Source organism: Artemia franciscana, chromosome 4, assembly GCF_032884065.1.
Source record: "Artemia franciscana chromosome 4, ASM3288406v1, whole genome shotgun sequence".
Classification (NCBI taxonomy): Eukaryota; Metazoa; Arthropoda; class Branchiopoda; order Anostraca; family Artemiidae; genus Artemia; species Artemia franciscana.
Genome location: NC_088866.1, coordinates 42,832,338 through 42,846,644, shown reverse-complemented (window position 1 = coordinate 42,846,644; position 14,307 = coordinate 42,832,338). Strand labels below are relative to the sequence as shown.

Here is a 14,307-nt window from a genome sequence, read left to right as displayed (position 1 = left end):
GCTGATAAAGCATTGCTTCTTGGAAGTAACGGCGGCTTGATTTACTTTGTGAATCTAGGTTACCCCGAAGCTTTGTACATTTTTTTTTTTCAGTTAGATTAATTTTACTCCTCTAAAACATCAATGTCTTGGTTGCAGTCCTTCAATTGATAGAAATGGCTCATCAAAAATAAATATTCCTCTTCTAATGTCAGATCCCGTTTAAAACAAACCTTGTGCTCCAAGAGGGCTTTTGTGGACACTTCTCCACGAGAAATTTGACATACCAGTACTTGGGCACTGCGCACTTATTCCTTTAGAAAATCGATACAATCACAATATCTAAATGATTTAAGATGATTTTACGGCTAAAGTCAACAAAATAAACAATGTAAGTGAGTAATTTTCATAAACTGCACATCACAAAGTTTTTAAAAGCTGCCAGAAAAGAAAAATAAGCACTCCCTTTGAGGGCTTGACTTGAATTTCGTTGGACATGAGAGTTGGCTATACAGTAGTAGGCTCAATAAAGTCAACTAAAGGAAACATCAAAGCCCATATTTCTAAAGAGGAACAAACCAATATTCCTGTCAAAATGGCTTAAAAAGTCCTATTAGTCCTAGTAAAAGACTTCAAAGCTCCACCTCTATCTGTGAAAAAAGTTCCTATAGAATTCTAAAGTTAGAAGTAACTAAATAAAGCAAAATTCACTCATTCAAGTTCTTTATGTTTGAGCAGAACCCTATCCGATGGAAACGGGATTTTGGTCTGTTTTGCAAAAGATAAAGATTACTTTTAAAAACAAAACTTTCGAATCTGTCTGTAGAAATAGTAAAAGAAACGTAGATACTCTTTGTCATTTGATATTTTATTCTCAGAAGAGGGCCAGCTAACCATTGATTAAGCAACAGATGGACATGCGTATATCTAGCATGAGCTATACGTTTTTCAAATATATTTTTACTGATAGTCTCTCAATTGATCTATTTTTTCAAGTAAGTAAAACATTTTTAGCATCCATTATGGACCAAAAAAAAATCTTTCATATTTATAGAAACCTTCCTATGATGACACCACCGTTGTAGCTCGATGGGAAGTATTGGAGGTTCAAACGGTGCAGGTATTCCCGTACCATAGCTATCTGTTTAAGAGCGTAAGCTACTACCCCCTCAAAATTCCAAATACATCTTTAACATTTGCTATTAATCATAAATTCTCCCCTGGTTGCGCTACTGATACGTTCAGCAGTGAGAGGCTTTGAGGTTGCATCCTGGGTGGAGATTTGCCCCCACTGGGTGGGAGTTATCATCTGTTCCTTTTTTTATCCCTATCTTAAAATTTTAAGCATTCTTTCTCAACAACTTATGGCTCTTACCACCCTCTTCAAAATTCTGGCCTTCTTTCTTTTGGTATATTGCGACAAGCTTGAAAGCTTACCGTATTTGGTATTAATAAATAAATAAATAAATATGGACAAAAAACTGAAGATTGGTCTGACATTTACGATCTACCAAATCTTGATGAAACAATTACTTATTTCCACAAAAAGCTTATTGATAAATATCTAATTTGTTTCCCAGAAAAAAAGATTTAAAAGGTGCTCCAGTGATAAACCCTTCATTAGTCAACCCATAAAAACATTAATTAGAAGCAAATTCAATCCTTTTAAAAATGAGAAACCGGATGAAGCAAATAAACTAAGAAAAACAATAAAAAGAGAAATTTGTAAATCGGCTCGATCCTACTACAAAAATAAGGTCGGAGAACTGTTTACTAACAAACCAAAAAATTGGTATTCCAAGAATAAAGAGCTGTGTGGCAGGAGGCTAGATCAGCTTGACTTGAATCTACACGAGTCCCCTGACATTACTGCCCATAATCTTAACAAATTCCTCGCTTTTATCCTACAGAGCCTTCCAGCATTGCCTTAACAATTACCAACAGGCGATGTTTCCCCTTCTTTTCCCTCTGCTTCCCCGTCTGAGATAGAAAGAAGAATGGGAAAACTAAGAACAAGAAGTGTTGTCCTTTGGATATCCCGTTTCCTCTTATTAGCGGTTTCAGTGATTTTCAGTCAAAGCCTTTGTCTGTCCTTTTCAACAAGACTACCGAGTCTGGGAAAATTCCAACGATATGGAATAAGTGGTTTCATAACCCCTTTGAAAAAGAAAGACGGAAAGCCTGGTTTTGAAAGTGTTCGTCCTGTTTCTCTCATTCCTATATTTTTGAAACTAAGTAAAGGATTCCTTGCACATTGGCTTCAGGAGAATATACTATCTCTTACTGACCTGGAAGAATTTATGAACCTCAGATCCACTTTTACTTCTCATTACCTTGTTTCTCTTATCGAATACATTGGGAAAATCTTCGAAAAGTGTACATGGGTAAATTTAATTTCTATTGACCTTCAAAAAGATTTTGACCTTGTTAACCACAATAAATTATTTGATAAATATGCCAATGAATTCAATAATAATACTTTCCTGGTGAAATTGGTTGCCTCCTTCTCATCAAATATATCGCAGGTATACAAATACCAGCATCATTATTCTGGCTCCCCACCTCTTTTCATTTATGATTAAAAAGCCCCACAAACGAGTTTCCTGACAGATGGCAACTTGTCGATGGCCCAAAGGTTGTAGAAATTTGCTTCCGAAATTTAATAAGCAATCTTATGAGCATCCTAAATCCAATTAGAGATGATGCCTGATGAGAGTAAAGCCCTCTAAGTCCATAATAGTGCCAAAATGTTTCCTCAATTCCTCGCCTTGCTTTCTTAATCATATCCCTCTTGATATTTCAATTTCCTCCTTTAAATTACTTAGCATCACAATTTCTTCTAATTTAAAGTGGGAACCCATGTTAAAGATATCATTCATAGAGCTAATGCGTCTATTCTTCTCATTAAGTTCTAAAAAAAATTAAACTTCTCCCCTTCTCATTCCTTAAGGATTTATAGTATTTCTTAGTCCACCCGGATCTCGAATATACTTGTCTAGTTTGGCACCCTGGTATCTCCCACAAAGAATCAGAAAAAATTGAAAGCATCCAAAAAAAAACCCTGCGAATACTTTTAAAAGAAGGCTATGTGCCGTACTCTCTACCTATAAGAAATGTTAGGTTGGAAAGCCCTGAGTGCAGGAGATTTGCGAAAAAAAATGCAATAACAAACCCTTGCACGGAAAGCGTTTTCCCCAAACGTCACTCCACATCCAGATCCCGGCCACATCGAGCTGTTTCTAAACCCATTTCTATTTCTCCCCTATTCACTGCTTTATCTCAAGATATAAAAAAACATTTACCTCCTTTACTACAAAAAAATAAACAAAACAGCCCGCTAGTTTCTTTTTTTATTGGATAGTGTGCTTCCTACATTTTTCTTTTTTTTTATTCGCTTGTTTTGATCCCCCCTCTTTTTAGTGTCCCTTTTAACTTTTTTTTATATGTATTTATTTCATTTTTTTAGTTTAGTTTGACCGGTTTTTATCTCTTTAACTTTTTAATAGACATATTCTAGTTAAAATATTGACTGACGAATGATAATTCATGCTGATTTTAATTTTTTCATCGTCGTTTTGGCATTCTTTGCCAGTTTTCCAGTTTCGTATTTTTTTTATGGTATTTTTTATTCCGAAATTCAAATTCAACAATTCGGGGCTTGTGATAGCAATTTTTTGAAATAAACATCATAAAAATACTTCTAAAATTACTATAGCAATCGCCTCGAAAGAAGAGAATCGGTTAACATAAGATTTAAGAAGAGTCCGGATATGACTGAAATATCATCATTGACATCTTAGTATTGTAAAGCACTGCAGGTGAATAATTCTTATTTAGGGGGAAGATGTTTAACAGAATCATGACACAGGAAGTTCTCAACGACACCTACGATTGCGAGCCTATTTCGGTGTCCGATCCAAATTTAGTCTTTATACAGCTCAAGCATAATTTTTCACCGAGATCTAAGTAATAAATGTAACAGATTAAACATTTTAGTAAATAAACTTACTAAAAGGGCACAAAGCTGCGTTCTTCCTTTCTGTGCAGCTTCATGGAGGGGAGTAAAGCCCCAGCGATCCATTGCATTTACATATGTATTATGCCGAATCAACAAAGCTGCGATGTCCAGATGACCATACGAAGATGCATTATGCAGAGGAATCAAACCACCCTTGTCCTGAGCATTAACGTCAGCCCCATTGTCTAATAAAAATTCTGCAACTTCTAAATTATTGTAGCCAGCTAAATACAAAAAAAAAAAAAAATCACTAATGGAGAAGAAGCAGTTAGTGAACATTGTAGTTTAAATGAATCAATACACCACTACAAGAACACTTTGAAGTTCCGCTATTTTTCTGCTGTTCAATCTTACAGTTTCGTTTCTTGAATTTTTGGGCAATACTTAGCAGGAGAGAATAAAATCGCCGTTGGTCTTTCAAATAATAAATTAGATAAACAAGGTAATTCCCAACCAAAAAAGATTTCAGTTTTTCTCTTAAAGCTGAAAAATAATGTAAGAGTCATAATTTAAGGATTAAATATGACAGAAGAATCAAAAATATATCATTAAAAAAATAAACAAGCAATAAATAATAAAGTAGCACAGGTAAAACCAAAATAGCACGGATGCACTGATATCTCAGGAGCTTGACAAGTTTTGAGCTAAGCGAATAAGAATCATAGGACGGGTTTCCAAGCTTAAGATAGAATTCAAGGCAAGGCTGTATCCTGGGGAGGGGGTTACCAAGTTTACTTCCCCCCAATTTTGTCCGACTCGTAAAAACGTAACTTGAAATTGTATAAACAATTTTTTATGCCTTTTTTGAAGTTTTTATACCCTCTCCCCCACCCTCGACCAAAAGTCCTGGATATGCCTTTGGTCTGAGAAGACAGATCCAAGCTCTTACTTTAAATGCCCCCCTCCTTATAGACCGGACGGTCCCATAAAGGCAGGTCCTAAATAAAAGAGTACAGAACCTGGTTCAAATCCTGAGACCTCCCCTGCAGAATGCCAGAACAAAGGCTTGGAAGTCAAATTGAAAAGCTAACTTTTATTTCTTCAGGCTTACGAAGGATAAAGATTTTTTGTCACAGAAACTTCACAGCTTTACAAGAAGGGAAGGGATAAAAATAGAAGATTTAGTACATATTCCAGGGTCTTGTTTGAAATGTAAACCTATACCACAAAAATTTCGCTCACTTGGCATGATATATCCCAATTATAGTGAAAATTCAATCTTCCACACTTTTGCCAAATACTTTTAATGCAAATTCTTGCTAAAGCAACTAATTGGCCCATAGAAACAGAAAGCGGCGTCAGACCCCCTCCCCCTTGAAGGTTCAGAAACTGCATATACAGAGCAAAATATTGAAGTGGTTAGAGGAAACGTTTTGATTTAAAAAAAGAAGATATTTTGTTCTAGAAGAGAAGTTTTTTTTTGTTTACAAACAAGTAGCTTAATCAACTCATCCAAAGTTGACGAAACTTTGGTGATTACGAAGGAAGAAGACTATGTACTCAGTATACATACATGTACATTGAATGCAGCTGATTTTCGAAAAGAACAAAAAACAACATTTTGCATCATACCTATTCAGGTAATCACGAGTTCAATAGCCTGCGGAACATCCGGTGTTTTTGTGTTTATTCATAAGCCTAACTTTCTTAATTCAAAGTCTGCCTGAGTTGTAAACTCTTTGCTTGTGTCTGTTTTCTTTTTTAATGTGGACTCGGACATCTATCCATTCAAAGGGTGACTTTATTGAAGCTAGAAACTAGATTTATCGTCCATGTTAATGCAGGGACTATTGTTGCATAAATAACCAACCTGCAAGGTGAAGTGGCGTCGAATTCCTTCCTTGCGAGTCCCGGCAGTTAATGTTTGCAGCAGTGGCAAGTTTTCTAACTCTCTCTAAATTTCCTTTTTTGGCAGCATCAAGAAGAGCAGAATCACCTCTTAGTAAATCAGCAACATCTTGGTCTCCCTCACGACATAGATCAAGCGGGCTATGGCCATCACGGTTCTTCTTGTTTGGATCCGCCCCATGAATCAGTAAAAGTTTTACGATATCTGTTTTCCCTTTTGCAGCTGCTTCGTGCAGGGGGGTAAATTTCCATAGATCTGATACGTTCACATTTGCGCCAGCTGAAAAAGGAAAACAATTTTTTAAGCCATTACAAAGAGAGAAAGAAGAGAGAGAGAGAGAGAGAGAGAGAGAGAGAGAGAGAGAGAGAGAGAGAGAGAGAGAGAGAGAGAGAGAGAGAGAGAGAGAGAGAGAGAGAGAGAGAGAGAGAGAGAGAGAGAGAGACCGATAATTAATTCTAGAGGAAGAGAATTAGAGAATGCAGAGAGTTAGAAACCGACAGAGAATTAAAGAGAGACAGAGAGTTAGAGAGAGATATAGAGTCAGAGATAGAGGGAGTTAGAGAGAGATAGGGAGTTAGAAGGAGACAGAGAGTTAGAAAGAGACAGAGAATTAAATAGAGACAGAGAGTTGGAGAGAGACATAGAGTTAGAGATAGAGGGAGTTAGAAGGAGACAGAGAGTTAGAAAGAGACAAAGAGTTAAAGAGACGGAGAGTTAGAGAGAGACAGACAGAGAGAGCGAGTCAGATAGGGAGAAAAAACAAGGGAGAATGAACTTTAGTATAAAGAAAAAAGACTACCTTTAACAAGCAGCTCTGTGACTTCATAATGTCCATAACTACAGGCATTATGTAATGGAACCAGACCTCCCTTATCCTTGGCATGAACATCTGCATCATGTTCCAACAAATATTGGACCACGGCAACTCTGTTATACCCAGCGGCAAAGTGAAGTGGTGTAGAGTGTCGGCCATCAATATCGCGACAATTTACAATCTAAAGAGACAAGAAATTTACAATCTAAAAAGGAAATAGGTCTAAGGCTGACGGGAAAAATGATTTAGCCATATTAAATATAAGGTATTTTTATTAGATGACCTTCAAAGATACAGACAAAACAGTTTTCCAAAAAGAATTCTTTTTCAAAGAAAAGTAAAGAGCAATAATAAAACTTAAGACAAGGAGAAATAAAGTCATATAATAATTCAAACTTTGATTTACTAATAATGAATGAATAAAACCCAAGGCAAAAAGATATAAAAGTCAATAATAAAAACAAACACAAATATAGCATACTGCTGTAGATGAAATTATGACTACAGAAAACGATATGTATTTCAACCAATGTATTTTTTAACTGTCATTAGGTGAAAAATTAGTTTCCAAACAATAAAAAAAATCCTTTCTATAATAATGAAATAAAAAATAAAATATATCACAAGGTGAATCAAGAAGTAAAATGAGAGTGTTTACCAACCCCCCATTCCCCCAATTTGAACCGTACGAGCAGCTTGAGTTTCGTTTGAATTTTCTTGAATCTGATTTGTATTTTGAAGGGTGTAGTTTTTATTTGCCAAATTAACACGTCGACAAAAAAAAGTCACAAGATTAATCAAGGGTGAATGTTTGCCACCACCCCCTTCCCCCAGTTTAAAACCCAACGAACGACTTGAGTTTTGTTTGAACTTTCTCCAAACCGATTTGTGTTTTGAATAGTGTGGTTTTTGTTTGCCAAAACAAAACGACGACAAAAATAAATAAATAAAATGAAATGAAATTACCCTAATAATTAATGTTACTGGAAAGAACTGATGATAGTAGACGTATTGTTTAATATGTAATTACATAAATTCCTGGGAATTTCAGCAAGTTGTGATTTATAAACGACTATATTTTGTTTTAACAAAAGCGCAAATGACTTTCTGGCCTTAAGAAGGTCTAAGGAACGGTAACCCTACTCCTGTTTGTGAGAATTCTTTTAAGTTAGACTTCATCAATTCATTTTGACTTTTTTTCTTTTCGGGATTCATTTATTCATTCAGAGCGGTATCTGTTGTCTTTGTTTGATGTGATTACTTATTTTAATATATCGTCGTAAAGTTTGAATTACTATATGAACTTATTTGTGTTCAGCTTACTTTTATTTCCTATGATTCATTGAAAAATTTCTTTTCAGAAAACACTTTTCAAAATTATTCCTGTTCGTTTGTAATTGGTATAGCTTTATTATTGATAAGCAGTTTTTCTGCTGAAGAATTAAAACAAATCTTATTCGTACTTCAGATTGCCAAACAAAATTTTGATAAAATCTAAATATTCAGTCAAAATTTTAAATCATCAGTATTCATCAGTAAGTTTTTATCATCAGTAAATTCTTAATGATTTCACTGTATAATTCGGTTGGAATAAGAGGGGAAGTATAATCCACATAGGTTGAAAATCTGCGTAAACATTGATCTTCTACAGGGCTGAAGTCATCCTAGTCTCCCTGTAGGGCTGAAGCTATCCTTAAACCCATCTTGTAGACACCGTTGAATATTACACATTTCTTAATCCATTATTTCACAAAAATTAAAAATAAAATATGTTGCATTATGTTACCATTCATTTAAATGTTTAGGTAATTTATTAAAAAGAGTTCTTTCAACAAAAAAAGAAACCCACAATAGTACACAAATTTATTTCCTCAAAAAAATATTTATCGGATCAATTCAGGTTCTCTTGGTCCTGAATTTTAGTTTATGTGTCTGTATAGTTGGATATTTTTAAAGCAGTTCTGACTAAGAAAAAAAATCAAATATTTTCAGGCTAAGAGTCGATCTAACCATATTTTTCATCCAAAATGTATTGCCCTCGATAACTTCCATTTGGTCAAGTCTACTTAGCCTGAAATTTTCATAGTGATTGGAAAGATATATTTGGCCGATTTCGGGCTTACACGATTAGATACAACTCGTTTTTGCTCAAAATCCTTTTTCCTCTTATATTCTTTTGCTCAGTATACATACCAGTAAGTGCGTGTGGGGGGCATGACATTCCTGGAGGCATAGCTATTTGACTGGTTTGAACAAAATGACAATTACAAATTTTGACTATTCTCAAGGAAAGGGGACATATAAAAAGGGGCAAGGAGAGATAGTTTTAATAGGTTCATCATTGATCTATTGACTTTCTATAATGAAACTTTGTTGTTGTTTATTTAAATTTCTCAGTTGTTTGTTTTTTCTTTCATTCATTCTAATTTTTCAGACAGAGATCAGAACAATAATGTTGTTGTTTTGTCTTTTTTTTTAACTCGTCTTTTCAAATCAAGATTTGCTTATTTTCAGCAATTCTTGTTTTGCATTGACTTTATTTTTGTTTTTACTAGAAATACAATTTCTGCTATGTCTACTTGTAATAAGGCATTTGGAGAATAAAACCTAAATTTTATTCTACCTAAAACAATTTTGAGTATATTGACATCAAGTTTGATAAAATCCATACCTGTGGATGCGCCGTAACAATCTTTTTCACTAGATCAAGATCTCCAGCTTTTGATGCTTCTAACAGCTGATATTCAACATCCACTGAAGATGGTGTTTGATTTTCGTTCAAAATTTTTTGAACAGCTTCTGTTGCCACTTGAACTGCTGTGTATCCTTGTAAGGAGACGATAGACATGTCTGCACCATAAGATAGAAGCAGACGACATCCGTGAGTATTTCCTTCACGTGCAGAACGATGGAGGGCTATAATGATTTTTAACACGGTTAAAACAACATGAATTTAGTTCTGTCAGAAATACCTTGGTCGTCACGTGTATATTCGGTACGTTACGTATATATACCACGTGTAAGACATAAATCTTTTCATAAAATAGCAGCTAGACATGTTTTAGTCAAGGTCTGGTCCCTGCCATTCCTTGCGTACACAATTTTGATAACTTGACTGAAAAAAAAAACAGCTGATAAAAAGGATTGGGATTTTGAGGTAAACTTTTTAAGATTTATTTCCAGAAAATCTTAGATGAAATATAGATTTAGATCTATAGCTCTCGATGGTATAATTTCACAATCTACATGAATCTGAAGCAACGTGATTCCCAAGAAGTCAAATTTCGGAAAAATTGCTGGAATTTTTACAAACTTCTCTACTTCACAATCTCAAAATTGGAAGATTGCTCTGAATTGTTACGGCTTGCCGTTTTTTAAGCTAAAGCAAAAAGATGAAGGTAAAAGGAAAGGTTCCCTTTTTCCTGAATATATTGAACGCTTGCGATCTTTTCACTTTTTGTTATTTTCATTTATTGGATTCTATTCAGTTATACTTCTAGTCATGTTATGCCGTTTTTTCCATAAATCGTTGCTTTGTTTCATTTGTTGGAATGCTTTTGCAACTTCATTTGCTTATCTTTTATACTAATCAATTTTGAGAAAAATGATCATACAAATAATACCATTAAAGCTAAAATTTGACTATGTGCACACACAAAGTTGGAATCATGGGAATTACAGTAGACTACAAAAACTTTCGCTTTTTTAAATAAAAGCAAGCTTAAAGATACTCGAACTTATTGTGGTTGCCCCCGCCCCCTCTAAGGGGTAGCCTAGTAAAGAGCGAACCACAACCCATATTAAACAAACTTTTAAATACTGTAAACAAAACTATCTAATGAGATTTGACCACAAATCATGATTTGATTATGATTTAAGTCATGATCATGAGCTTTGATAAGCCAGCTGAATCGAGGAGACTCAAGTTCAAATTACCGCACGCTAACAACATGACAAACTTAGCAAAGTCTTTTGCAAGAGCTGAAGGCATAAGCCTTACCTAGCTAAGGAAGAGCTGAGCTTGGTGAGACAACATCATAGGCCAAATAATGGCACAGCGGTAAGTTGAGAAAGGCCTACCACTCCTCAACTGCGCCTTGACTTTAGCCAGAACCTCCTTTATTACTTTAACTTGCAAGAACCAAAGACCCAACTCCCGAGCAAAGCAAGGAACCATAGTCCATGATGTGGGCTTTGCGTAAAATAATCACATAGCAGACCTTTTGCTAGCTGAAAGACGACAAGGCCCGCTCTTTGCTCAGTATATGCTCAGATCGAAGCTTGTGAAGCTTTGTTTGTTTTTACATTAAAAAATATCTTAACTACTCATACTAGAAGACTTGAAGCTTTATAGACATAAACTTTTGGCTATCAAGATAAAGAGCCAATTCAAATTTAAAGAATTATCATTAATTACGATAATTCAGACAAAGTAACTCAAAATGAGGTCAAGAATTTTCATCCATCTGTCTTAGAATTCTACCTGAAAAGAAAAAATTGGAAAAGAAAAAAAAGAAGAAAGAAAGGCGGTTGTTTTGTATTGTTTTTTTTCTGTCAATAAAAATTCAAAAAATAACTCAGAATGAAAAAGCTAGTACTTCGTTGATTCTCTTAGGTGAAAGAGGTCATTCATATCAATTAGTTGACAAAAAAAAATTTATTGCAAAGGAATTTTTCTACCATCAAAGCTTCAGCAAATACAAAATAGTATGGATTACCTGACTGACCAAGAGCATCCAAGCTATTTACTTTTGCACCGTTTCTCAATAAAACATCCATGACATCTACATTTGACTTATGTGCTGCTACATGTAGTGGCGTAAGCATATCTTTATTCTTGTCATTTACTGGAGCTCCCTTACGAATAAGCATTTCAGCCAATTGCTTTCTCTTAGGGTATGTTGAAGCAGCAACGCAATGCAGAGCGGTATCACCTGTGTAAGGATTTTTAAAACTGGATATATCAGGGGTAAGGAATTTCTTTGTTCTGGTCAGGTCTGATTGACGTGTTGCTTCTAATAAACAATGACCTTTGTATTCGTACGATAATATTTCTTGCAACTCTCGAGATGCAACATCAAGGGCCGACTTTGCATGGCAGTTAAGAAGCGTTGGATCAGCACCATTCGCGAGGAGTAAGCTACATACTTCCCGTCTTCCTTTAGAGGCCGCTTCATGAAGCGGGGTAAACTGCCACAAATCACACGCATTCACATTTGCACCATTCCCAATCAACAATTCTGTAACTTCGTGGTGACCATAGCTAGCGGCATTGTGAAGTGGGACAAGACCACCTTTATCTTTGGCGTGAACATCAGCACCGTTTTGCAAAAGAATTTGAACGATCCTAGTTCGATTATAGCCAGCTGCTAAATGAAGTGGCGTGGATTTTCTACCATCACTTGCATGACAGTTAACATTCAGGGGGGTAAGCGAAGAGATAATCTTTTCTTCGTTACCATTCCGAGCGGCTTCAAGCAACTCATCTTTTCGAAATTCACCCGTAAGAACAGATTTTGTTGTTGCTGGATCTGCAATATCAAGGGGTGTCTTTCCTTCTGCATTTCGAAGTGTGACATCAGCCCCATGTTGCAACAGAACTAAAAATAATTAAAAAGGTGAGACAAAAAACAAAGATTCTGAGTTTTTGACAAGAACAATAATTATCTTTAAATAGCAAAGCGAAATTTAATAAAATAAAGTAGAGAGCGACATTAAAATTTAAAGCAAATCAAATTATATATTTATGAAGGAATAACCCTCTGTCTTAAAGCAAATCTTTTGAGAATGCTTAATCAAGAATATTAGGGAGTTAGCCTTACTACTGTCAGTAGTAATATACGTTTCTGATCGTTTTAAGTTTGGCTTGATTATTTAAATTTTTGCTCTTTGTGAGTTTGGTTTACTTATTTATAGTAATTAATCTTCATTTTACTCTTGAATTACTATCTGATTTTATATTTGATCGTCTAATGCTTAATGTAGCTCTATACTTTTCTTTGAAAAACTTCTGTGGAAAAAAACTTTTTCCAATTAATTTATAGTTGTTTTTATGGCCATATTTTTCTTAGGTTTATTGAATTTTTCAATAGGCAGTAGTTTAAGTTGTAGTCAAAGCATTCGTTGTAGTAGTAGCCGTAGCAGTAGTGGTCCTAACGGCAATAGTCATAGAAGTAGTTATAGTAGTAGTAGAATTAGTATTTGCAAATGTAGCAGTAGCAGTCGCATTATTAGTAGTAGCAACATTAGTCATAGTAGTAATAGAAGCAGTTGTCATAGCAGTATCCTAGTAACAGTAGTAGCAGTCGTAGCATTGGTAGAGGTAGTAGTAGTAGTAGTAGAAATAGTTGAAGTAGTACTAGTCGCAGTCTTAGTAGTAATATGCAGTGTCTTTTGATTTAGCTTAATACCCCTTTAATATGGCCCGAAAGTTTCAAATTAGTACTCTAAGCTGTTGCTGGGATATGAGTGATACGGCCTTTTGACAAACTACATGCATGTAGAACGTTTTGATTTTGACAATTTCGATTTTTCGACATTCCTTAAGTTTCACCTTAGTACCTTTAAACTTTTTCGAGACTCAAGTTCACACAACTTACACCCCTTGCCCCAAGGGCTGTGGGGCGACATCTCAACCATGGACCTTTCAACTATTTGGAACAAATCTCTATCCCAAAATTTTAATGGAATATCTTTGGAGGGGAAGGGGAGCAAAAGGGTGTAATAGCGTTGTCTATAATTGAGGGTTTGTCTACGCAGGAAGGGGACTGTAAACCTTTTCATCCCATAGTATTTACACCAAACTTTATACTTTGGATCATTCTGCCTATGAAATAATAATCATCACCGAAAAAAGTACCCCTTACCCAGGAAAATTTATGGAGAGGGTGCATCTGAAATGCCAAACAATTTCACAAGCAATTTTTTTTCTGAAGCTAGGAGGGTTCACCAGAAAAAACTTGTTTCTGGTTAATTCCCTTTAAACTTCTTCAACCTCAATGAAGGTAATCCTATAAATACCTGTATTGCATGTAGAGTAATTTTACACAAAGTGGGGAGTCGCCACCCCCTTTACATTCATATATTGTGGTTAAATACATTTCTCAGAAGATCTGAACGACTTCAAACAAAAAGTTCAAAAAATAGGGCTAAGAACGACCACTGTTGGACCACTAAAAGATTCAGTAGTATCCCTCCAAGCAGTTTGTGCACAACTATGCCATATCATATAACAATTAGCATTATGATCGTGGTAACATGGCCAATGAACATGTGAGGTAATTTCAATAGCTGTAAACCGATTGACTATTCCAGAACTTATCTTAGTAGAATTTTGGCCCTAATTGGGCCAAAACTGTAGTTTAACGACACAAAATAGCAGAAACATGTCCTTCGTTACATTAGCTTTCTTTTGCTTACTTAAAAGAACATTGGAGTTTTATCTTTCCCTTTAAATTATTCCTCTTCTGATATTTTAGGATTGCAGGTACGATAAAACCAACCTCTGGTGAAAGAAAACATGATAATTCTTCTGAGAAAGCACAAAAATCCCAATTCTCAGATAAAGGGACTTGAAATCTCTAGAAACAAAATTTTCAGACACATCGAGCTGGATGGTATAATTTTCGTCAATATCACCCCTCTTTT

At 35.2% G+C, this 14,307-nt stretch overlaps 1 protein-coding gene across 2 annotated transcripts in view; it reads right to left on the bottom strand.

The window, feature by feature from the left end:
• The window catches only part of LOC136026456 (poly [ADP-ribose] polymerase tankyrase-2-like), a 54,131-nt gene that overhangs the window by 25,359 nt on the left and 14,465 nt on the right, over nt 1–14,307 (bottom strand). For both annotated transcript variants that reach the window (XM_065703052.1, XM_065703051.1), the window contains exons 4-8: nt 11,379–12,260; nt 9,332–9,576; nt 6,646–6,841; nt 5,808–6,125; nt 3,989–4,221 (exon numbers count right to left, since the gene is read on the bottom strand). In XM_065703052.1, coding sequence (XP_065559124.1) covers nt 3,989–4,221; nt 5,808–6,125; nt 6,646–6,841; nt 9,332–9,576; nt 11,379–12,260 — 1,874 coding nt within the window. The remainder of the gene's footprint in view (nt 1–3,988; nt 4,222–5,807; nt 6,126–6,645; nt 6,842–9,331; nt 9,577–11,378; nt 12,261–14,307) is intronic.